We start from the raw sequence: 23,827 nt of genomic DNA, 5'->3' as shown, positions 1-23,827 counted from the left end.
GGATCCGCGTCATTGGTCCCTTTCCCCACATCTGCACTCCCCTACTCCGCCCCGAAATCTCAATTTGACACCGCGATGAGTCCGGGGTAAGTCCCGGACGGGCCCCGAATGATAGATCGACGGGGCATGTTCCTCCTTCAAGCGATATCACCCCTCATGATATGCCCTATGACTTGGAGAAGGTGTAGGTGCCTTGAAGTTTAACTGGGTCACTCTCCGTGAAACGGGCCGCTGCGAGATTTCATGAGGGCCGGATTGGCTACCAGAACCTGCACCTTGATTATGCAAACAGTCTGAGGTTCACTCCATGGTGGCGTCTCCTATATCACTTCCTAGAAAGCTCTATTTTCCAGCCCACCGCTCTGCAACAACTTGACTTTGCCAGCCATTGAGATCGAGATATTCGAATTCCTTTTCCCTCTCTATCGAAGCCATAAGATGCTTCTCTTCAACGTGATCGTTTCATCTCTGCTCGGCGCTGTTTGCAGCGCCGAGGTCGTGGACCGAAAGCAACTCGCCTACGCTCCGACGCCAGAGGGAACGTGGACCGTTCCCAAGGTTCAGGGAAAGACAACACTCCTTGACTTCATCAACTCCCGATCAGATCTCACAACACTGGCCGAACTCTTGAAAGAACCAGCCGGTGAGTTGAGCACACCGCCTCCCCCGACTGTGTCTATACTCACTCACCAAGGCTTCACGACGGCATTCGACACCGTTCCCGGCTGGGACTTTACCTTCTTCGCTCCTTCGAACGAGGCTTTCAACAATACCGGCCAATATTTCGACACGTACGCCGCGACGGCGAAGGGGAAATGGTGGCTCGGCAATCTTCTGCAGCACCACTACATTCCCAACACGAAGGTCGCCAGCTCGGTCTTCAACACGACGAAGACGCGCTTGCAGATGGGGACGTACCTCTTCATCGGCACGCAGGTCGTCGATGGAACTCTCACGTTGAATGGCGTTTCTAAGGTCACCGAGTCTGACCTAGCAGTGGAAAAGGTAGGAATTCACTAGATCGTGGTCCTCTTGAAACAAGTTTTGCTGATCAATCCCAATGAAAAGGGCGTCGTGCACATTATCGATCGAATCCTGGACCCCTCGGCGCAGGTTTTCGAGGGGGATATTGCAAGGGCACCGCAGAGATTCATCGCGGGGAGTTGTTCGAACCCCGCGCTGCCGTATTGCTGAGATGAGGAACCATAACTGGAGCTTGTTTTTCTTTTGTTCGTTGATGGGTGATACTCTGCAAATGAGTCGTAAATCATGTACACCGAAAACAAGAGTAGGCAGGGTCTCTATCAATAGTAGAACGTGGTTGAAATATGCTTGACAAAGCGAATTGTGGTATTCACGTCATGCACTGCATACATATGGGGGTTTATCTTCACGGGATTCCATACATCGTTGCAGATATAGTGAGCATAAGATCTAGGAAAGTTGCAGAAAATTACAATTGACCCGAGGCCCGACATACTTGAATCGACGTATCGAAGAATGTTGATTTCTTTTTAGCTGTGGGACGCTCCGGCGCGCGCGGTGTGAACAGGAAACTCCTGTAGTCACTTCTTCAGGAGGAATACGTTAGCTTGATTGATGCACTACCTAAAAATGACCTGATAGGTCACCTGCAGATCTAGAAGACATAGCGGAAGTCAGGGTTCTCCTTGTCAGTGAGATCCGCGAAAGCGTTGCTGTGCGTAATCTTTTCCTCGCCAGCTTGCTGAAGTGTTTCGGCTTCACCAGCGGTGGCAACGGCGGCACGCTTACCCATGTTGCGACGGGTGAGTAGGAAACGCATGACAATAAGAATGACGTTGAAGATTGCATAGAGGCAGAAGTGGACAGTGAAACCGGTGCGATACCGGGGCGCGTCCCAGGCCTGGAAAATCTGGGGGGCAGTCATGTTGCCAGCGGCCCAACCGACGAAGCACATAGTGAGTGTGGTAGACTTCTTTGTCTCTGGTAAAAGTGTTAATTGAGCCGGCCGGTGTGGCAGATTGTAAAGATTTTACGTACGGCCGGCGACGTTGCGCGAAATGAGGGAGAAGACCAAATTGCCCTCAGCGAGGAAGAACTGAGTGCAGTAGAAAGCAATCAGAAGACCGACGCGGTTCGAGGCCGTTGGGACAATGCTATATATGACAGCCGTGCCAATGATGGCGGGGAACGACCAAGCCTGGAAACTGTTACTTGAAAGCACGACAAGAAGGTTTCGGGGTCACTCACATGCATGGTAAATGCAGTCTGTTGAGTGCGCTGCGCAGTGAAAGCGGCAGAAATCATGATAATGATGGTGATGGCACCCTGGGCAATATTGAGCAACTGAGTCTCAAATACGGTGAAGCCAAATCCACTAATGATGAGGTTGGAGAAGACACCAAGACCACCAATAATGAGAGTCGAAGTAACCTGAAGCAGGACGTAGCACCAAGTGACGGGGTCAGAGACAGCCTCAATGACTTGGTGGCGTTTGTAGGTCTTGTTCTGAATACCTGTCTCGTTCGCGCGGACGCGCTCGATGAGCAGCCTCTTCGTGTCTTCGTCGAAGCACTTTGCCTTCATGGGCGAATCGGGAAGGAACCAGCCGACAAAAACTGCCCAGACACAGGTGGCAATTCCCAGAACCATGAAGAGCATCTGCCACGACCTCATGATGGCTCCATCGTAGTGACTGGCACCATAGGCGATGAGGCCACCGACCATGAGCTGAACACCGGTCATGCAGTACCAGAGCGAAGTCAGGACTGCCTGCTCTTCGCGTCGCCACCACATAGCGGTCATGATAATGAAGGCTGGCTGCACGCACGATTCGAACATACCAAGCAAGAATCGAACCGCCATCAGTGAGCCGAAGTCCTCCGCAGCAGCAGAGCAAGCAATGACGACACCCCAGCAAAAGATGTTGACGGAAAGGTACTTGGCCACGGGAAGCTTCTGAAGAAGGAGATTGGTCGGGTATTCGCCGAACAGGACACCCATATAGAGTATAGTGCCGAGCCAACTGAACTGCTGGCCGTGGAGGTTCGCATCTTGCCGAATGCCCATGATGGAGGCGAAGCCTAATGTGCCTTTGTCAAGAGACTGACAGAAGTAGGTGCCAAGCATGCAGACGAGAATGCGTCTATTGACGGTCCAGAACAACTTCTTGTTGGTCTTTTCGTCGATATAAACGGCTTCACCGCCGGCGTACGCGGCAGTCTATAAGATCAGCTTGATTCGTCCAGAATCCGCTCGTCATGGGGCCGTGGGGCTCACCTCTTGGTCCTGGTCAGCATGATGACCATCGATATGCTGAGAAGAAAGCGGAGCGGGCGTGATGGAGTTCTCGTCGGCCTCCCGTCGAGTGGCCGTTGGAGCAAAGTCAGACTTGGTGTCGGCCATGGCGAGAGTTTGGCTGTTCAAAGGGCAGAGCAGTTGTGTGCGCCTTGTTTCCGGGTTTTTGTGCCGAAAAGAAGCGAAGAGATGCTCTGAAAGCGATGCCGATGATCCGAGCCTAATCCATTGAGACGAAGAAGATCGTCCTGAGGCTTCCTTCTATATTTCGTAACCACTCGCGGCAATGATTCCCTGACGTATACGTCGTGGAACGGTGCGGACATCGGTCCTGACGATGGAACGAAGAGCCGAGCCTACAAATCGAGCAAGGATTATGACCATGTGCACGCTCATGCATGGCGCGTTGAGAAGGAGGGGAAAGGGAGGTTGTGCTGAAGCTTAACCAGGATTGATGCTGTTCGGAGATGCGTCCGGGACTTTACCCGGCGGCCGGTGGTGGTACTGGTGGCCTGAGACGTGGACCGATGGCGGAGATTTCTGGGGATGCGGGGGATATTTCGGGGGGGAGATCCTGGGGTGCTGAGAGTTTTCTCACATCATAACTGATCGGCGCGATCGAATGTCAAGTTGATCTGGGGAAATCCAATTCACGGATGATGTTCAGGTTGAGGGGATGGCTGTTGATGATACACTGAGCGATTGCATGCGCAGCTTCAGGGTGGGCTTGGGGCAAGGACATGATGCACTCCGCACCTCCCCGCAGTCGTGGCCAGGGGTTCGCCTGCCCACTGATACTAGAGCCAATCATCCCCCAATAGCCATTCGTTAGTGGGTGACAGCTGCCCAGCCTGGTGGCCCTCACGGCCATTGCTTCCCCATACACGGCAAAGAATCGCACCTTCCACCACTTTCACTCTTCCTCATGCGCCAGTACTGATTTGGTTGTCAACTGCCTGAGACATGACATGGTCGGGAGTTGGAAAGCATCCTGGTCATGCGTGAACTTTCCTCCAACACCACGCTTCTCTATCTCGCTCGGTCGCGTCTCCTTTGCTCAATTGCCCATTTGATTGGCAACTTTGTTCCCTTTCCGTGCCTCCCACGAAACCACTGTCACATATGGCTGCCGTGGAGGACGATGAGCCCAATTCCAACTCGGCTGGGGAGGACTTCGTTTCCTCAAGGCCAGCTAAAAAGAGACGCCACGACACGGCGCTCAATGAAGCTGCTGATCCTGAGGGACCTGCATGTCAATCGTGTCGCAGAAAGAAGGCCAAGTGCACTAGGCGTCAGCCTTGTTCCGCCTGTGTTCGTTATAGTAGGACCTTGCCCTGCCGTCGTGCTTCTTGCTCCCTATCTTGAAGCATCGCAAAGTCTCGTATCTGACGTGAGCCTTAGACGTCGAGTGCCTCTACGATGACCGAAAGAACAAGCCGGGCCTGAGGACTGGCGCCGTTGAGAACCTTAGCCAACGCGTCGCGACTTTGGAATCCATGTTTCTTGGCCAGGGGGTTCTCTGGCAGCAGGTTTTCAACCAGCTCAGCTCGCTCACCGGACAAGAAGATTCGAGCCCAGGTCGATTGTCAAAAGATTCCGGCTTGTCGCTCCAGGAAAGCGCGTCACATCTGAAATCGACACTATCTAACCTGGCAGAGTCCGGCCCTGTCGCCGGGTCTGCCGAGCTCGATTCGTCGCGGTGGCCAGAATTCCTCCAGAACACGGACACCCGCCCAACGCGAACCAGCGGCGACGCCTGCAAGGGCTGTTCGGTCCTCCCATATCAAGACTTCGCTTCATTACCTCCGCCAGATCTGATGGATTCCCTGGTCGATATCTACTTCGCGAACCTGCACCCCTGGATACCTATGCTTCATGTTCGTGAATTCAGGGACCGCATGGCTGATGCCGCCGAGCGCCCTCGGCTGCGAACGGTTTTCCAGGCCATTGTGTCCACTTGTGCTCGGTTTTCAGACGACGCCCGTCTCGGTTCGCCCGAAACAAAGACGCAAATGGCCAAGAGATACCGGCAGGCCGTCATCGTGGAGAGCATGGATTCGTTTTCTGTAGAAAACCTTCAAGCACTAATTATCTGCGCTTTCGATACGGTCAGATGGCTATTCTGTCCCAATAGCAAACGACTGAGTACTGACACGAGTTCAGATTGGAAGCGGACGTGGTCCTTCAGCTTGGGTTTGTTTGCCTCGTGTTTTCTTCTACAGCTTTCGCTAACAAGAATATCAGTCTATCGTTGGCAGCATGACACGAACAGTAGAACAGCTTCAACTGAGTGTGGAAGAAGACCAAACACCGCCCGCGAGAGCATTAATTAAACGGATTGCGTTTCTAAAACCATGCAAGACTTGGGTCGAACGAGAGGAACGACGGCGTGTCTTCTGGAATACATTTCTTCTGGACCGCTTTTGTAGCATCGCAACCGGCTGGAACTTCTCCTTAACAAGTGCCGACGTCAAGAGGAGGCTTCCATGTGAGGGTGCACTTTGGGAAGCAGGCCATCCTCTGCAGACACCAACGCCGTACTTCGGAGTTGCCGACACCTCAAGTGGTACGAATGGGGCATTGCCAACTGCTCGCCCCGAAGGCGAAGCCCAGGACTCGATAGGTGGGTTTGCTTACTGTATTGAAGCAACGGAAAGCTTGAGCCTCGTCACATCATTCTTTCTACAGCAAGCGGTTGATGTGACAAAGCCACAGGAGGTGCAGATGTGGCTGCTCAAGTTCAAGCAGCTTGACTTGCGCCTGGTCCAGTAGGTTAATCTTTTGGGAATTCCTGCAATTGGAAAACATGAACAGCTCAATTGACTGGGACACAGATGGAAGATCTTCCTTCCAGAGCAATGGCGAGAGGCCTGCGCACTCAATTGCGATGGCATTCTTGACCCCAATCTAACTCTCGCGCACATATCACACAATACGGCTGTGGTACTTCTACATCAAGGCATCGCATATCCGGCCCCGGATTGGCAAACGAGCGGCCTCAGACTCCCGTCCGCATCCAGTTCAGAGACATGTCTGGCAGCAGCGACAGAGGTGGCAATCATTGCAGAGAAGTTTTTACAAGGATCAACGGCTCTTACGAACCCTCAGTTCGCATTCTGCTTGTTCATTTGCGGACGCATGTTCCTTGCCCATGCGATATACTACAGCGTTCCATTGCCTCAAGGGTTTGATTCACTGGTATACAGCCTCCAGGAAATGTCAAAAAGATGGAATGGGCCAGGCGACCAAGTAGATAACCTGGCATCGAAATTCGCACGGCGCCTCGTGCGGGCCCGAGAACAAGGCCATGGTATGCTAGATCTCAGCCATTCCGTTTATTTCGACGAGACAAAACCTGAGGGAGATCCTGCACCCAACGTCCGCACTGAAGTTGCCAACATGCCGCATAGCATGGTAATTGGACAACTCGATCAGGAAAACCAGGACGGATTTGGGCCATACCAGGCAATGAATGACTACGACCAGGACGCTTCACCGGACAGTATTTCCCTCGCTTTTCCTCCATTGCCTGTCTCGTTCTATAATCAACAAGGAAGCAGGGGCCCCACCGCGGCGGCATCGCCAGTAGCAGGAAACGTACTTCCACTGAGCCATCGGTTTGAAAATGGCGCCCCTGTGAATGGCGTGGGACCTTTATCCATGGAAGAGTTCGGAGACCTCAGCACATATCTTGACTACTCATTTCTTCCGGCACAGAGGATTAGCGTCTTCTCTGGGCTGACAGAGAAGAACCCACAAGAATGAGCACGACATGTAAGTCCAAGACGTCGTCGTAGATGGATAATTGAATCTACATTATTCGAACCAAATTGACCCAAACTGAGGTCAGCAAATGATCTATTAGACATCGCCCATCAACTTCACGTCCAGCCCCATCTCTAACAGTTTGTTGCCGAACAGCAAGAAATAGTAATCCGCATAGACCAAACCGTGGTTTGCCCAACGTCGCGGCGCAAACTCATAGTTGTTGATCGTGGCGCCTCCCAGGATCGTCTCGCACTCTGCCCCCATATCAACTTCGATCCCTGCAGTCTCAGTTACTTCGCCCTGTTCCACTGTCTGAATCTTCCTGTTCGTCCTGCGATATGCGCTTGGTCCAGTTGTGTGCTTACTCGCCACTGCACGCACAATGCTTAACGCATGCTCCAGATACCCTGATTCCTTCCCCAGGGCAACGAAAGCCTCATGGATCAGCAAAAGGCCGTACGCAGCAATCACAGCAGCGCTTGTGTCCGTGGGCTGCGGGCCCTCCCCCGGTGCCCTGAAATCCCAAGGCGGGATACGAGTCACCGGCAGCTCGGCCAGGAAGTACTCTGCGCACGCGACAGCCGTGTCCAGAAACTCGACTTCGCGGGTCCATCCGTACGTCTGCGCGAAACCAGCAATAGCCCACGCTTGCCCGCGCGTCCACGCCGATCCATCCGCGTGACCCTGGTTAGTGATGCGCGCGCGGAACGCGCCCGTCTCGGGCTCAAAGACGACGACGTGGCACGTCGACGAGTCCTCGCGGATGTGGTACATCCGTGTTGTACGCGCGTGCTGAATCGCGGCGGCGTGCATTGCGGCGTCACCAAGCTGAGCAGCGGCCCAGAAGAGCAAGTCGAGGTTCATCATATTGTCAATGATGACGAGAATGCCGTCATTGGGCGTCAAGAAAGAGTAGCGCTTTGTGATGCAGACATCCCAGGACCGCAAACTGCCAACTTTGACGTCGTAGCGGCTGTAGAGAGACCGTGCCGCCGTCAGGGTTGTCTCGTACGCGCGGGCGTCACGGCGGAGGTCCCAGGCCGGCCGGGCCCAGGGGCAGATCATGAAGCCGAGGTCGTGCGTGTTGGTGAGGAGGGCGTTGGTATGGAGGGTCTCGGTCCACCATTTGCAGGCGAATTCAAGCTGCAATGGATGTGGTTCAGGGTCCTGTTGGTCTGCGGATCCGCCGACGCTAGAGAGGAGCGTATGAAGCCGGTGGCTGTATTTCTGCTGGCGTTCGAGGAGCAAGTAGAGGGATCCAGGGAAGAAGCCACTGGTCCAGAAGTCTAGTTCACGGTAGACATATTTGGTGCCGCCTGGCTTGGTGTATTCGGGAAAGAGGGTCGGAGGGTTGGGCTGCGAGGACAGGCGTCAGTACAAGGAGCGCTTAAGGAGATGATGACGGGTGAGACGGACTGAGTTGAAGCCCTGCTGGGCGATGCCCCAAATCTTTGCGGTCACCCGAGGAGAGTAGAGCAGTGAAGCGAGGTCATCGCTCGGGGTGCTCGCGTCAGTGAGCTGCGGCGAGGAGGGTGTTGCCAGCCCAGTTCGCTGCGGCTGAGTGGGCGAGGTCTTGTTTTTCTTCTATACGTCTTTAGCACCAAGACAACTCCGCAAATGGAGCTTTTCATACAGAGGGCGTCTCTTCAATCTTGACTTCGTCAGACCAGCTGCCCTTAGACTGTCCTCTCTTCAACTTAGATCGAGAGTCCATATTCTTTGTTGCTGTTGCTGCGGTAGCCATTCCGTTCATTGTCGAATAACATCAGTCTATGGACGCAAATATTCGAACGACATGTCAGACCAGAGCAGAATGCCCCATCGGAGACTCAAGTACTCCAGACATTGCGACAGCACTTTGTCAGCAGTCGTCTAGATCCGTCGGGCGCGCAGAAGCACCCCGAAGTCCATTCGCGGCCAAGCTGGCCCGAGGTTCCGGCGGCATGATGGGACAGCTATCGGGCCGTGATCGAGAGTGTTGAGAGGGACTCGTAATCCTCGCGGCGACAAGTCTGGGTATGCCGGAGGTGTTCCGGCAAATGGGCCGGTGGCCGGAGTGTGCGCCCCCCTTTTGTGGGTCCATCAACTCGGGGGTTGTGAGGGGCCAGGATTCCCCGATCTGAGGATGAAGATCTGAAGTGGCATATTCGGGGTCGTAAACGCGATCACGAGTCTCATTTACGAACAATCTTTACTTCTGTTTCTAAGTTTTTCTCTGTCACGGTTTCTCTCGGGTTGTGTAGGGCTGCCAGCTCCGATCTTGGCGTCGAACAGGGAGGACCTGCTCGATGTCATTTACGGTGAGGAAGGGCTCGAGCAAATATCTTGCTCCATACCATAAACCCACTTTGTACTTCAAGCGGCATTCTATTTTGCTATTGATAATCGGTGACAGATCAACGCTCGACCGCGACCAGTACGTAATACGATCATTGCATGCGACTCCCTCATCTGCCGAGACCTTAACATTTCTTACCCCAAAGATATGTTCTAAATACCGCTGTTAACCAGGCATACCTGGCGGACACTTGATATGACTCAGAGCACTTCAATCTCAGGGGCGTCCCAAACGTGCCAGTTGTCCGAAGCCTTGGGGTTGCCGAAAGGCGCAAGCGCAGCAAATCGCATCCTATAAAGACGGTCAATCTCGGTATGAAACCCACCGAGCACCGCGTCTCGGCAACCCACCATGCTCCGTATGGTGATCTCTGAATTGGGAACAAAAACTCACTTGTACTTGCCCGGGGCGATTGTTGATCCGTTGGCCAACCTGCCGAGCCACCACGACTCGTAAGGTGCGTCACGCGACACATCCTGCAGGGGATATGAAAACGTATTGTTCTCGTCGTTGGAAGCCGGGTCGAAGACCGGGTAGTTGAGGTTGTTGTAGACATCAAAGCTGGCCACAGACCCTACGTAGTTGTTCTCGCCCACAACTGGGGGATACTTCCACCGGCGCTCGCGGTACGAGGATTCAAAAATCTGGCATTCCGTCAGCAAACAGTTTTCAACAAGAAGTTCGTACTGAGACGAGCATCTGTCCCTTATTGATGACGTACATCCCATCGCAGCTCTCGGGTGCCCCATTGAAGAGCATGCACCAGCTTGACGAAGTCTTGAGAGCCCAAGCTTAGGTCAAAGGTGAAGCTACTCCTCATCAGTGCGGGCTACTTTGCTGGGAAACGTGCGCGGCAACACACCTTGACTTCTGTTTAATATCCGTACGGTTGACACCGGATACGGCTCTTGGGTAACCAACCGACGTGTAGAACAGGTCATCAAACTCGTGCTTGATGCTGGCTCCCACACCAAAGTAAGGAACGGAGAGTGCTTCGGAGTTACTGGCGCTGATGAGGATCTTGCCGCCGAACACGGGAATGCGAGAAGCGTTCAACCCTTCTGGAACGCTGAAAGAGAACCTGCACAATATTACCAACACTGCTTTCAGACTTTTCAGGAATGGCCAAATGGTCAACTTACTTGGCAGTCTTGGTCTGTCCCGGTGCAACGCGGAACGTTCCTGACGGTAGACTAACCTGGGGACGGATCTGAAAGGGCTCAATCTCGACAAAGTCCTTGATCCTGGGTACCGCATATGTATCGGCGCTTGCGGAGTCAATTGTCCAGTACGACTCGAAACCGCCAGCATCCTGGACTTTGAACTGGTATTCAATCTCCTTTTCGCCACTGTTGGTGATATCAACCTGGTGGTACCTGGAGTAGTGGTGCGTGTCGTTGAGCGAGAACTTCTCCCAGGAGAGCTGTGTGTTATAGTTTACGACTGCAAAAGCATCGACCAAACCAGTACCTACCTGAATAGGCGGCGCCCAGAGCCCGTAGTCTTTGGTCGAGCCGTCGGACCAGGGAAGGGAACGGCCAGAGCTGGCGATGCGAGCGTGCAGAGTCTGGGCAAAGGCAGCTCCATGTCTAGCACGACCACCATGCTTTCCAATGTATAGTGCCGCAACGCCGGCAATGTACGGGGTTGCCATGCTGGTACCGCTGATGTCACGGTAACGATGCCCGACGAACGGTGCGAAAATCCTTCCGCCTGGTCCGGCGATGTCTGGCTTGAGCTCGAGGTCGAACGTGCCTTACACAAATTAGCCAGCTACCCTCAAAGGTCTGGTTGTTGTGCTGACTTACTGCCCCAAGACGTAAAGTCAGATGGGCGACCGCCACCAGCATTGACCATAGCTACGTAGTTGCTGTCTTGGTCAAGCGAGAAGTCCGCAGTCACGTTGCCGCCGGCGATGACAGTCTTGACGATCGCTTCGCCAGCGTCCTTCGACAGAAGACCCCACTGGCTCTGCTCCCATCCGAATCCAGAGAACGAAATGATAGGATTGTCGTCCATGTAAAAGAGAATGTGCTTTGCGCCGCGCTCCTGGACCCAGCGCTGCTTCTGCCACGTCTCGCAACCCCCAACACGTACCAAGGGAACGGTCTGGGAAAGGTCGGGGAAGTCTTCAGGCAGTGGCTCGCATGCGTCGCCCTCAACAGTGATATTGAGAGTGATGGGGATAATTGGCCAGTCCACAACCGTCGATGGGAATTTGTCCTCAGCGGGACGGTATCCCAGGATGGTTCTGTTCGAGTGCCCGTCAAGATTAAAGGTTCCCGCGAATTGCCGGGCGGCAACGATCGAGGCTTCAACAGAAGCGACAGTCAGAACCTTCTCGGCAGATCCGCCACTACTAGCAAAGAATGGACCAACATCGCCACTATTGCCGGCTGCGATGGTCACTACAACGCCTTGGTCCACGATGCGCGAGGCAACGAGTGCCCAGGCATTGTTGCTCCAGCCGCCGATAGAGCCAACACTAGCTGTGATAATGTCCATCTGAACGGGGTCAGCTTTGACCAAGTACTTGTGGTTGCACAGACTCACCCCATCTTCATATGCCTTCAGGAATGCTTCGATCAAGACCTCTTCGCCAGTGCCTTCCTGTTGTGTTGTTACTAAGAAGTGTTTAACCTGCTCTTCAACGACTTTCATACATTAGGCCCAAACACTTTGTACGAATAGATTGATGCTTCAGGGGCAACGCCGATGAACCTGGTTGATGGTGAGCAAAAGCTACTGGCGTATAAGGAAAGACGCCGATTCAGACTTACTCATCACTTTTGCCGGCAATGATGCCTGCAACATGGGTTCCATGTCCACCATAATCCATCGGATCGTTGTCGGGCTGTCGCTCCTCTCCGGGGTATGGCCAACTGTCTGTCTCTCTTCAGCGACTCCGCAGAAACGTCTCCGGAGCTGGTACGCACTATTATCACCGACAAAGTCGTAACCACCTGCAACCTTGCATCCTGTTCCAAGACATCCCCCAAGCTAGGCCGCAAAGTCAGTTTGTGTTTGTTCTCAAGTTTGACTCCAGAATTTACCCACAGCGGGATGAGTGTATTCGGTACCGGTGTCGACGACACCAACCTTGACGCCTTTACCGAAAAGGCCTTGCTCGTGAAGCCTGTCCACGCCCGTCATGTAATGAATAGAGTAGTTGAGAGCCTGAGCATCGTCACTAAAGGAGTCTCCAGCGATGACAGGAACGAGTTGAATGGGCTTCGAATGCCATGCCTTGCGGACGGGCACGATAGCCTCGAGCGAGTCAGTATTCTCGCTGTCGGACTCAATAGCAACGCCCCTGAAGACCTCGGAGTCGAAGACCTTCAGGACGCGACTTCCAGGACGCTCATTAAGGTCTTTGACTATCGCATTCTTGTTGGCGTTCTGGTCGAGCTCAAGGATGAACTTCTTTGGCGCCGTCGCGGTATCAGCGGATGGTGGGATGTCAGGGCCAAGATCCCGGCGCCTATTTCTGGCAGCGCCAGGGCCAGCAAGGGCAAGCACCGAGACAACAGCCGCTGCGATGCGCATCGTACAAAAATAACAATTGAGGACCTCGAAATGAACTTCCTCTGTTGCGTATCATGATACTGGCGTCGAGCAGCCTTTAAATCCATCATTGGTCAGAGGCATGGCCAGGGCCAAGACGCAACCCCTCAAGCATGATGAGAATCTTGCCCTTGTTCCTCAGGCGAATTGCCAGTCCCTGTATGCTGCTGCATAAACGAAGTTCATCGTGCGCACATGAGATGCCACAGTTCGTTGCACGAGATCAGGTGGATAGCGATTCAGTGTGAAGGTGACCCTACAGCCTCTGATAATCGCTAGGAGCCCATCCCGAGCTCGTATTCAGGGGATGAGGGGACACTCACTTGTCCCTATTAAGAAGCTCCCACTCCAAGATCCACCTACAAAACAACCCTCTGGTCGACCGTCCCAAGACATCCGAGGTCCACACATAGCGTAATGCTCTGTACGCTGCTACTTATACGTCGCGTGCCTTGATTGACGTGAATCCGCCTTCCTTCTTGAGTTACAAGCGTGCAGCGGAATTGCAGGCGCCCCATCACCGTGAAATGGCAGCAAGTTTTCTGTATCGAATCGTAGACCAAGTCTCGAAATGTTGTGTTGGCGACGCAATAATCTCGCTCAAAGATCCTCAATCGAGGAACAGCTCGTTCAATGCTCTCGGACGCAAACCACACATCACGGTCGAGATCATGGTGGTACACAGTTCTACAATACGAGAAAGCACATTCGCAATACGATTCATGTGGTCATTAAGATTATCATCAAATTCATTTCTTATGTACACATCCTCCATCCTCATGCTCAGGCGAGAGTCGCAGCGACCTGCGGGATGAGCATCTGCTCAACGTACTCAGGGTTCCTCCAGCCAGACCAGTCAGGGTTCATAAGTCCCCAGGAGTCGTCGAATTCCTGAACACCCTGGCGCGTGTAGTAGCGACCCACGATCACCCAAATGAACCAATTGGCCTTGACCTCGGGGAGATACTCGGCCAAGCATGGCTGGTAGACCTTGGTCTTCCAGGAACCGTCCTCCATAGAGTGGCCATACTCAGTCAGCTGGACGGGGAAGACGTTGACAGTCGCAGGGTCGGAGGCGTTCATGGCCTGGAAGCCCTTGTTGTAGAGGTTGTACCTCAGCGATTCGCAGCTGTTGGTGTTGGTCTCGTAGTTGTGGATCTCAAGGATCAACTTGTCCTCGCCGTAGCCGACGAAGTCATCACGGCTGAATACCTGGTCGCTAGGCTCGAGGGGGGTGCCGCGGAAGACGGGAGTCACAAAGGTGTCGTAGTCGAGACCTGAAAGGATGATGGGGACGTCCTTGTTGGCGGCGTGGACGGCGTCGGCTCCAGCTCGCATGTACTTGTACCAGTCGCGCCAGTTGTAGGACGACTGAAGCAGAGCATCGTTGTTCTTGGGAGGACGGGGCTCGTTGCGCAGAGACTGAGAGATGAGGGCAGGCCATTTCGCAGACTACGAGCAGTCAGTAAGCGGTTCAGCCTCATTTTCGCAGTGTGTAAGCTTACATGGGCGGCCATGTAGGCGCCTCCGCGAACCCAGTTGTCAACATCAAACTTGGTGTCTCCCCACCAGGTGTTACCATCCTCACCGCCGCAGCACCACTCGCCAGAAGAAATGTGGTTGTCCAGGGTGATGTAGATGTGCTGGCGCAAGCACTCTGCGGCAATGGCATCGTAAACCTAGTCATGAGATTAGGAAATGCTAGAAAAGCTGGTTGAGGAGATCTTACCTCAAGTCGCTTCGTCTCGGGAGTGAAACTGGGGTTATTCTTCAGGACCTTCTCTAAGACGATTGTTCCGTTTTCAGTGCCTAGACCCTCGAGGAAAGCGGTCTTGATGTCAATATCTTCACCGCCGTTGGCATAGATCTGGTCAACAAGTTCCGTGGCGAAGGTCAATCGGATGGCGTTCATGCCAAGGCTCTTGATTTCGGACAAGACGCGCTCCACAGAAAGGTACTGCAGACCCTCAGGTACCATGACCTCGCCGTGGCCAGGCCAGTTGGTTCCGGCTTGTCTCACGATCTCGCCGTCTGAGTTGTGGATGTCGCGTCCAGAGGTCACGAACGGACCTTTGGGCCAGGCTTTCTCGCACTTTGCGGTGCTGAGAGACATAAGGGAGGCGATAAGCCCGACAGAGATATTGAGAAACTTCATGTTTACTGATGACAGGCACACAATTTGGCCACTGCTGGGATGAAGATGGTGGTCTCCTAAGAGGAAAAGGGGTTAAACAATGCGCAGGGCTCGGGAAGCTTTATAACTTCCTGGATGATCAAGAAGATGTGGCGCCCCGCAGATCAGTTGTACAATGTCAGTCATCTCCCCACATCAGGTCCGTGGAAGATTGAGCTTATTCCGACCAAGACTTTGGTCTCTCCCGGATCGGACCGAAGATCAACGGCTTCACCTAGGCCAAGGTGAAGGTCGACTGGCATACGTCATGCGCGGGGTAGCAGAATGCTCCGGCCGGTGCGAGTGACGAGTTGGTAATCTATGCTTGTCCAAGAAGGAGTTGGTCTTGGCTGTGGTCCGGTGCTGCTTGCGCTCTGTGGAGAGTCAGAAGAACCCCAGACTCAAGCTTCAAATTGCTCCGCCCCCGCATGTAGCCCACCATCGATACCCTGGTTATGGGTGCTTACCCCATACTCAAGCCGTCTGATCATGGTGTGGACCCTGTATCTCGGTCGTTTGACTGCCGACAGTTTTCCCTTTGGGGGTAGGGGAAGGCCGAGGCCTCTCGGCTCCGTGTTCCCCGGTCGTCTCTGTGGGGAGCCTAGTGCAGATGAGAGATCATCACGACCAAATCAGGTAATTGATAGACCAAAACCGGCGCCCTGAATGGTGCGCAAAAGCAGGCCCGAGTCTGACCGCTCGGCGGTGTCAATCGCTTGTTTGAATTGCTGCCGATGCATCGTGACCGCATCACTGCTCGCTGCTGGAGGCCTAATCCGTTCACTCACCTCAATTGGTCATGGCTTTGCCTATTCCATCGGAGTCCTTTGGGGATAAGAGGGGCCATGAACTCGTCCGACCCATCAGCTTTCCGGAGTTATCCTCGGGTCACGTTGCACTTTAATCACTCAACAAATATCATGCCAGGCATGGTGGTAGGCTTTCTTCCAATCCACCTTTTGGCCCGAATTTGGGCACCCGGTCGTGCCATCGTCGTGAGAGTGTCTGTAACCCCATCGTCTCCTAGATGTATGATTTGTTGCTGCTTTCGTAGTTGTAATCCTTTCACATTCGGGCATACGAGGCATATCAAAGGCACGAAACATCTCAATCGCCCTTATGCCTGACGAGAAGCCAATGTTATACCTTTTGCCTGGCTACTGGAGACTTCCCTCGGATGTTCGATGGTGTATGCATGAGCTTAAGAAGTAAATACTATCATGTTGGCATCTGCCGTGAGTTCTGTTAATGATGAGATGACCATTCTGGCCCGTGAACCGGTCTGGATGCTGCGACATGTTCTTGTCCTTCAGTCTAGATCTTTTCATCCAACGCACAATTCCCTTTTAAAGATTCGAATTTGCAAAAGAGGGCGAACAGAGGGTGAAGACGATTCAAACTCAGACTTACTCGAGATACGTAACACCAACTTCCTTTACGTGTAGGAATCTAGGTGCACTTTGTGCTTCAAGCGCTGGTGAAAGCGCCACGAGGTGGTGTACATCGTTTTGAGTCTTGATTGGTCATGGTCCTGAAAATTTAGCTCAATAACCACATCGGGGCGGCTGATGATCAGATGCTTACAGAGAGTAATGGTGAAGCTAACAGATGTGTGAAGATACTCTTACTGCCTAAATAACCACGCACGACATCCTCCCATGTCAAGGCCGACAGACTATGTCACAGAGTAGCTGTGAGCATAGTGCATGGGTATCTCACAACATTGCGACGCGGTCAACTATGATATATGGGCAGAAAGACATCTGGAGCTCACGTCCTCGCAGCCACGGAGATCTACGTGGCAGTTGTTTGAATATACCACTTAAGCCCTCGTGTCCCGGGCTCAGCCTGCTAGTACTCCAATTTCAGCTCTAGGCAGGCACAATTAAAGAACTATGAGCACGCATGGATTCAATCAGAGAAACGCGCCCTGTCTAAATACGGACGCACAATCATTTCAGTTACATCGTGATGTTCATAATGTAGAAAAGAGCACTGTCAGAGGTCAATAGCTTTGTCGATTTAGGGACGGTCCAATCTGCCGAGAGGCACCCCCGCGTCTCGCAAATATGCATGAATCCCTGATCAGCTACTGCATCTGTTACTCTGTTCATCTTCGATCTACTGCACGCGTCTGCAGGCTGGTCAACAATTGCTAAATTGCTCGAGTGAACGAGACCGCGTTGACCTTGTATCCGTCGTCGCGGCTTCCTCAAGCTTTCGGTGCCGATGAAACACTACCAAGGCAGACTTCTTGGCGAATTTAGATGACCCCTGAAGATGTTGTTTATCAGGGTCCGAATGTGGGGAGAGTGGCAGGTCGACTCAGACATGCGAAGGCCTGCAATCGCCCGCCATACATAAAAATTGCCTCTTTGAGACTAATGTCACCAATCCAGGATTTGAGAGCCTTGGGGAATGCCGTCACCCTCCCAGCGTCTAACCAATTCTGGTTTCACTCAGTATGCTGTGCTAACATTTAAGTTTTGAAATAAATGCTCATTGTTGGTGACAAGTCCCAGAATAGCAACAATTGCTGCCTGCCACTGGTGGTTCGGTAGGCTCCCTTAGTGAGGAGACGAGCGTCCCCGACACGATCCACAAGCCTCACGCCGGTGGCAGTGCTGAACTTGAGAACAATGCCATGTGGATCATGCTCAGACGTCACACATGGAAAGAAGGGAGCACCGAAACTCCTGGGATCAGGTTGCAGCATATACTGCCACAGCTATCTGAGGGCAGGCAGTCAATGCAACACGCCGGAGCCACTTATTTGTGGCCATTCCACTCCCGGCGTACGTCGGGAGAATCGGCCGGAACAGCGGCAATGATACGAGAATTCTGTCTCAGCGGGTACTAGCCCTTCGCCCAGTCACACATCGATCTTTAGCAAAGCAGTCGTAATGCGACCTTCATTCGCACTCAATTTTGATTCTAGAAATCGTCGCAAAATCAGGATTACCCCAGCTATTCTCATTCCTATAATGCCAAGCTTCATGAACGGAAGACGCAAATTACTGTCTATCGTTGTACAGATTGAGCCAATCAGGCAGACGTAACAATTCGAACTAAAGCCACTGCTGCTCTTAGCGGATCTTCTTTCTGGCAAGCTTGACTCGTATTTCCACCTTCGCCTACCTCCCTACCTTAGTGCCGGGTTTTGACTTCAAATCTCGTTGGCGTCTGGCAGGTTATGCTGCTGCCTGGACACCTTTCTGATGCCGTGATGCGGTGATCAGTTCTAAACTGTAGGCTTCATTCGGGGCCGGACTGTGTCTCTGGACAGTGTGAAATCTACGTACCCAGGATGTGCGACCAAATCGAGGAATACCAATTACGACTCTCTGGGTGAGAAGGCACACCCGTAACTGTGAACACTTACTAGATGAACAAGAGGCTCCCTCGTGGGGAGGGCGCAAGCTGAGTCGCCTACATGTATACCGCGGCTCCTCGGCTTCAGGAACATAGACGCGGACCAGCATGTTTTGCGAGTGTGAGTAGGACTAACGCGTTGACGGACCTGACAGTGGCTGAGAGTATTCCTTGTGATAAGTCGCAAAAAAGCAATACGATCGCAATATTGGAGGTCGAGCCATGGCCCCACGCACTTGACGCGTACGCAATATCATACCCTTCCCATGCGCAACATTCCGCCCTGCTTGCCGCTTGCCGCGTCACAAGCCATCCAACGCCGTGAGGAGGCCGACGGCTTACACTGCTGAGTGGAAAGGGGGGGATTTGTATAAAGGAGCCCCCCAGTTTGACCTGCTCTGCTCGAAAGATACTCACCCACCGCAGCACACCGACTCCATATCTCACATCTATACTTCACCACGCTCTTTCAACATGAAGCTCAACTTCCTCCTCGCCGCGGCCTTTGCCATTCCCGCCCTGGCGACCACTACCACCACTACCACCACGGCTGTCGAGACTGGGTACGTTTAGGTCCTACGGGGCTCGTCGATGGGCTTCGACGGCTAACAACAGTCTCCTACAGATCCTCCACCCACACTGCCACCGGCTCCTCGTCGACCCGCCACACCAGCAGCTCCAAGGCAGCCGCCCCTACTCTGGGCGTCAACTTCATCGGAGCCGGTATTCTCGGCGGAGCGGCCCTCTTCGCCCTCTGAGCGCAGACGGGGACTGTTATTTTATTCACTGGTATTATGGTGCCCGGTGCGGGCCACTTTTTTGTAACCCCTGGGAGCTTTCAGGGCAGAGTTTAGAGTCGCGATCAATGATATATTGCCCCTCAGACATCGCGTTCCGGGTACCTGCATGATTGATGCCGTGACGCGGCTTGCCCCCCCTGGCAAAGCTTGTTTCTCGAGGATGACACGCCACGTGCGCGTGACCGCGGGGTATATTGATCAGCCCTTAAGCTCGAGCCTTTGGCATGGAGAAAGCAGACGTACAAATATGTGGAGAACACATCCCTTGGATTCAACGACCTGTGCAAGTATTGAGATCAACAAGTCAACGTGAGGGTCGGCCTCGAGCTTGAGCTGGCTGGAGGCAATCAGACGCAACCCGGAAGAGGAAGACATAATGACCGAAGTCACTTCGATACACCATTAGGTGCAACTCAGGGGTCGGGCGCGAACATTGATATCTTGGGCAAATGATGAGGACCAAAATCGATACGAGAGGCGACCAAAAGGCTCGGACTCACAGAGCCAAATGGTCTTCAAAGGGTCTTCGACATTTCACGGTAGAGCCTAGCAATGACTTCTAGCAAGATCAAAACATTGGTTCGGCGTACTTATTGGCACGCCTAGCAGTGGCATTGTGCTCAAAGATTGCGGGAGAAGATAAACAGGCGAAACGGCACATGCCGGAGACGTCAAGTCCTCGGGCGTGAACATCCAGCAGCGAGAGTTTTCCAAAGGCATGACGGATGCTACCGCCCTATCAACCTTTCAGGACGGAGCAATCTTTCAGAACGAACGCCTGCTGCAACGTTGACTACTCCAGCAGACCGAATTCCCACGATGCCTCCCACGTGTACGTCTCTCCCGGCCCTGTAATCTGCGCGTCGGTGCGTCCCCATTGCGGGCTACAGAATCAGCATGTGCCCTCGCTCCCCGTCGCACCTCCGATCATGGGGGGCAATAACTTACTTGTTGACACCGTCCACCAAGTCGTGCGGCTCAATGGCCACGGCCGAGCTTCGCCCCATGGTCTTCACCTTGTCCGTTCCCTGCGTGCTCTTCAGCCCAGCAGATCCATCACTCCATCCCGTAGAGTAGATCTGCACGCCGCGCTGGTCCGTTCTCAGATCAGCCTTGATGCCGTTCCAGGGACTCGCGAGTGTGAGGACGACCGTCTCGGGCGAGGGAACGTCGTCAAACAGCCAGAAGTGGTTGTACCCCTCCGTGCCGGCGTTGGTGGCAAAGTCAGGGGTGTCGCGGGCGCGGCCAAAGGGGAGGTCAGGCCGAGAGGCAAAATCCATAATGTGGCCAGGGGTCACGGAAGCAATGGCACCGGTGGGGAGGCCGAAGGAGTCTATCGGGAGGAAGCGCTTGGCGTAGGGCATATGCAGCGTGTGGGACCAGATATTGTCGGTAGAAGGATTGCGGTAGGCCTCAAGGTTAAAGTAGGTGTGCTGGGTGAGCATGAGCGCTGGGTATGTCAGCTACGAGGAGGGCAACGGGAGCATACGCTACGGCTCACGGGTTTTGGCTTCGGGGGAAGTGGCCTCCATCCTAATGTTCCACTTGCCATCAGCCACGCTGTAGGTGACGGACGCCTCTACACGTCCAGGGAAGCCCTTGGATTCGCCCTCAGCATCAGAGATGGAGAAGGTGATAGAGTCGCTTGCGAGGCTGGTCACATCCCAGAAGCGGTACGACCAGTTGTTGCCGCCGCTGTGGAGAGTGTTGGTGGAATCGTTCTTCTCCGTGTGATACGTCTTGGTACCAATGGTAAATTGCGCGCCCTTCAGGCGGTTGACGTAACGGCCAGGAATCGCATTGTACACAGGGTGGCCAGGGTCGACGGCTAGGCCACGTCAGAATAAAGTGTGCACAACTTGCTGAGTACTTACGGTAGAAATCAACGTCATCGTACCCAAGAACGACGTCGACGTCGTTTCCCTGCTTGTCCTTGACGTACAGGTTGGTAAGTGTTGCGCCGTAGGGGATGAACTAGATTGAGATTCAGTGACGTTGAGTAATGAGATAGGTCACAGGTATTCCTTGTATTACCTGGGCCTTGATTCCCTTGGCCGAGATGGTGTAACGTCCATCCTTTCCAGGCTTGAACTTGGACTTATTGCCTGCCGCAGTTGGCGTAATCGTCAGCCTCAGACTCGGATGACAGACACCAACGCTGACGGCCAGCTCATGGAAAAGCGATCACCGGCGAAAGTCAATTTCAGGCCACAACAATGTGAGAGCTTACACTTCTGTGAAGCCGGCACAAGTTCGTCTCGCCAATGCCAAATCCCCAGACCGACAACAACCGCAGCGACCGCCGAAAACACGATAGTGCGGTTGGAAGCCATGTTTTTCAAAGGCTACAGGCCAGGGCGCCCTTCGTTCGGAGGCGGTTTCTGCTCTATGAATCAGTAAAGTGCGATCGCCAATGGCTGGGAGATCAGGTCTCTCACGGAAAAGAAAGAAAGAATCAATCAATCAAGCCTCGGCGTCCCGAAACAGGCCAACAGACCAGAAACGAAAAAGCCCAAACGTCGCTCCCAAAAGGGCAGATGAGGCTTAAGTATCGGGCGTCTTCCCACGAGCTTCCCGTGGGCGCGCGTGGGGGAGCCCCGGGCCGGACGCTCCCAACGGGTCGGCCGCTGCGAGGGCAAGCCGCACCGCAGGGTAAAGATCCCGATTGGACCTGGCCTTGCAGCAGAGACTGGGAGGCCCCCTGGTACGCGCTGGCACTTGGGCGGACCTACGGACCGTGGTCGCTGTCGTGCGCCGCCAACCGAGTCGGCAGCAGGGGGGGCACGAGCAGCTTGGGGGGGTTAGTTGGAGAAGAGACCTGTAGGGGTCATCTCCCAGGTAGGCCGTGGTCGCGGATCAGCGGGCGCCATCCAGCCAATGCGGAAAAGACAGATTGCACGGAGCCTCAGCTGCGGACGAGCCCAGTCGGGCGACATGCAGGGGGCAGCAGATGACGGATACGGAGGGACGCGATGGACGATGAGATGGGTATAGATGGATCTGACCGACAAGAACGCTGTAGATGCTGATGGATTGGGCATCGGAATTATGCTGGTCCAAGACTTTTGTGGAACAAGGAGCATTTGCCCAACTCCCCGTCAGCATAAGGTGCATAATCCGGACATTTGCCCCATTCAGTCCACCCAGCTCTCAAGTAAAGCGCGCGCGCCGGCGTGTCAGTTGCCACGTCCAGCAGCAGCCATGAATGACATGTCCAGCTCCGTCAGGGCAAATGATTCCATGCGCGCCATGAGCATGCCGCTTAGATTTTGCCCTCTCTCCGCCGGCAGCACGAGTAGGTTATGGATCTAGCCGTATTGGCAAGCGTCTGCTGAGGATTACACACCAGCTGCACGGTTCCAAGTGCCTCAATGGCTGCGGATGTGGGACGCGTAAGTACGAACAGCGACATGAGAGGTTATGGGTCGAAAAGCTCCAGCCGAAGGTCGTGCCAATACGCGGTGGTATCGGCATCGGAAAGAGGTGCGAAAAAGTCGAGGGCCGAGATGGCCGGTTCGGGATTGACACAGGACTACAGCAGACGACAGAGAGACGGCAGGGAGCGTTCCAGGTCGGCTGCGTTTCGTATCTGCGTGATGGTGAATTCGGATTGCGTGGCTCCATCAGATGTGGTCGCTGTTGGCTGACGATCGTCCCATGGTCGCCTCTGCCGTCATGCGTCTCAGCGACGCTGGCTCGGTGCCTGAGATGCTGTTCGCTTCGGTGGCTGCTTTTTCCCGCTGGGTGTGAGGAGCATGGCGATGCCGAGGGGTATTGACAGCGGGAAGGGAACAGGGTTCACGGGGCTCGTCATCATGGCAATCGACAGGGTCTGGTTCATCTGCGCACCCGCCCCATCACTGGGCTTCTTCCCCTGGTCGTTAGCAGAGCTGCTGGTGGAGGCTGTCCTGGCGGGCTGTGGGCCACGCTGGGGTTGAAGCCGTGGGTTGGTCGAGTTGGCACGCTGGGGATAACTGTTGGGAGGCATCACAGCGAGAAAGGTGTTGTGTTTCGTCGGATGTGTGCCTGAAGCGGTATTTCGGCTCGTAAAATGGATTTGAAATATCTGGACTGGAGTTCTGACAATGATAGCAGGGTCTCCTGCCACAAGACGAGGAGGTTGTTATATAGTCTCCGACCATTGAGACATCGTGCGATGAGCTTCGAAACCGAGCATCACTGTCGTTTCAAGCTTGGTGGAATGGCACCTTTTCTGCTGATCCTCAGCCCAGACGCGAAACTCCGTGGAAGCTGCCGCTTGGCGAGTTGCACTCTGCATTCGCCTGGCATCCAGATCCATGGAGAGCTCGCGTGATGATGAGCACGCGGTGCCTCAAAGAGCGACTTCCTAGGATGGGTGGATTACGCGTTGTAGGCGACCTGGTCGTTTTCGAAGTGTCTAGTTTGGTGTTCTCATCACGTGCTGCGAAGGCCCCATTTGTTTGCTTAGCATCGAGGTGTGGCACACACAGCCACATCCAAAGACTACACCAGCCACGCGCTGTATGGCAGACTCGCCATACTCACAGGCAC

At 53.9% G+C, this 23,827-nt stretch overlaps 9 protein-coding genes across 9 annotated transcripts; 3 read left to right on the top strand and 6 right to left on the bottom strand.

Moving 5' to 3' along the window:
* Positions 1-438: 438 nt before the first annotated feature.
* D7B24_006540 (uncharacterized protein) lies at positions 439-1,194 on the top strand (the record flags this gene model as incomplete). The annotated part of the gene is made up of 3 exons (XM_028640668.1): positions 439-643; positions 695-1,005; positions 1,069-1,194. 3 exons carry the CDS (start codon positions 439-441, stop codon positions 1,192-1,194), a joined length of 642 nt encoding a protein of 213 aa, XP_028495174.1.
* A 445-nt stretch (positions 1,195-1,639) lies between these two features.
* D7B24_006539 (uncharacterized protein) lies at positions 1,640-3,387 on the bottom strand (the record flags this gene model as incomplete). Its single annotated transcript, XM_028640667.1, has 4 exons — positions 1,640-1,965; positions 2,023-2,182; positions 2,233-3,204; positions 3,262-3,387. 4 exons carry the CDS (start codon positions 3,385-3,387, stop codon positions 1,640-1,642), a joined length of 1,584 nt encoding a protein of 527 aa, XP_028495173.1.
* Positions 3,388-4,401: 1,014 nt separating this feature from the next.
* Positions 4,402-6,051, top strand: D7B24_006538 (uncharacterized protein; the record flags this gene model as incomplete). Its single annotated transcript, XM_028640666.1, has 4 exons — positions 4,402-4,600; positions 4,681-5,387; positions 5,443-5,472; positions 5,524-6,051. 4 exons carry the CDS (start codon positions 4,402-4,404, stop codon positions 6,049-6,051), a joined length of 1,464 nt encoding a protein of 487 aa, XP_028495172.1.
* A 1,089-nt stretch (positions 6,052-7,140) lies between these two features.
* Positions 7,141-8,761, bottom strand: D7B24_006537 (uncharacterized protein; the record flags this gene model as incomplete). Its single annotated transcript, XM_028640665.1, has 3 exons — positions 7,141-8,403; positions 8,464-8,631; positions 8,681-8,761. 3 exons carry the CDS (start codon positions 8,759-8,761, stop codon positions 7,141-7,143), a joined length of 1,512 nt encoding a protein of 503 aa, XP_028495171.1.
* Positions 8,762-9,585: 824 nt separating this feature from the next.
* D7B24_006536 (uncharacterized protein) lies at positions 9,586-12,931 on the bottom strand (the record flags this gene model as incomplete). The annotated part of the gene is made up of 12 exons (XM_028640664.1): positions 9,586-9,676; positions 9,779-10,029; positions 10,107-10,194; positions 10,248-10,466; positions 10,528-10,808; positions 10,860-11,140; positions 11,194-11,890; positions 11,939-11,995; positions 12,049-12,106; positions 12,166-12,271; positions 12,322-12,385; positions 12,443-12,931. 12 exons carry the CDS (start codon positions 12,929-12,931, stop codon positions 9,586-9,588), a joined length of 2,682 nt encoding a protein of 893 aa, XP_028495170.1.
* An 801-nt stretch (positions 12,932-13,732) lies between these two features.
* D7B24_006535 (uncharacterized protein) lies at positions 13,733-15,104 on the bottom strand (the record flags this gene model as incomplete). Its single annotated transcript, XM_028640663.1, has 3 exons — positions 13,733-14,401; positions 14,455-14,628; positions 14,679-15,104. 3 exons carry the CDS (start codon positions 15,102-15,104, stop codon positions 13,733-13,735), a joined length of 1,269 nt encoding a protein of 422 aa, XP_028495169.1.
* Positions 15,105-18,968: 3,864 nt separating this feature from the next.
* On the top strand, positions 18,969-19,252 carry D7B24_006534 (uncharacterized protein; the record flags this gene model as incomplete). Its single annotated transcript, XM_028640662.1, has 2 exons — positions 18,969-19,057; positions 19,120-19,252. The coding sequence occupies 2 exons, from the start codon at positions 18,969-18,971 to the stop codon at positions 19,250-19,252; spliced, it is 222 nt and encodes a 73-aa protein (XP_028495168.1).
* An 835-nt stretch (positions 19,253-20,087) lies between these two features.
* D7B24_006533 (uncharacterized protein) lies at positions 20,088-21,627 on the bottom strand (the record flags this gene model as incomplete). Its single annotated transcript, XM_028640661.1, has 6 exons — positions 20,088-20,178; positions 20,243-20,744; positions 20,796-21,122; positions 21,169-21,268; positions 21,329-21,399; positions 21,525-21,627. 6 exons carry the CDS (start codon positions 21,625-21,627, stop codon positions 20,088-20,090), a joined length of 1,194 nt encoding a protein of 397 aa, XP_028495167.1.
* Positions 21,628-22,976: 1,349 nt separating this feature from the next.
* Positions 22,977-23,282, bottom strand: D7B24_006532 (uncharacterized protein; the record flags this gene model as incomplete). The annotated part of the gene is made up of 1 exon (XM_028640660.1): positions 22,977-23,282. One exon carries the CDS (start codon positions 23,280-23,282, stop codon positions 22,977-22,979), a length of 306 nt encoding a protein of 101 aa, XP_028495166.1.
* Positions 23,283-23,827: the final 545 nt, after the last annotated feature.

The sequence above is a fragment of the Verticillium nonalfalfae genome, assembly GCF_003724135.2.
Source record: "Verticillium nonalfalfae strain VnAa140/NRRL 66861 chromosome Unknown scaffold_47, whole genome shotgun sequence".
Taxonomy (NCBI): Eukaryota; Fungi; Ascomycota; class Sordariomycetes; order Glomerellales; family Plectosphaerellaceae; genus Verticillium; species Verticillium nonalfalfae.
This window is presented reverse-complemented; position numbering and strand designations above follow the sequence as displayed.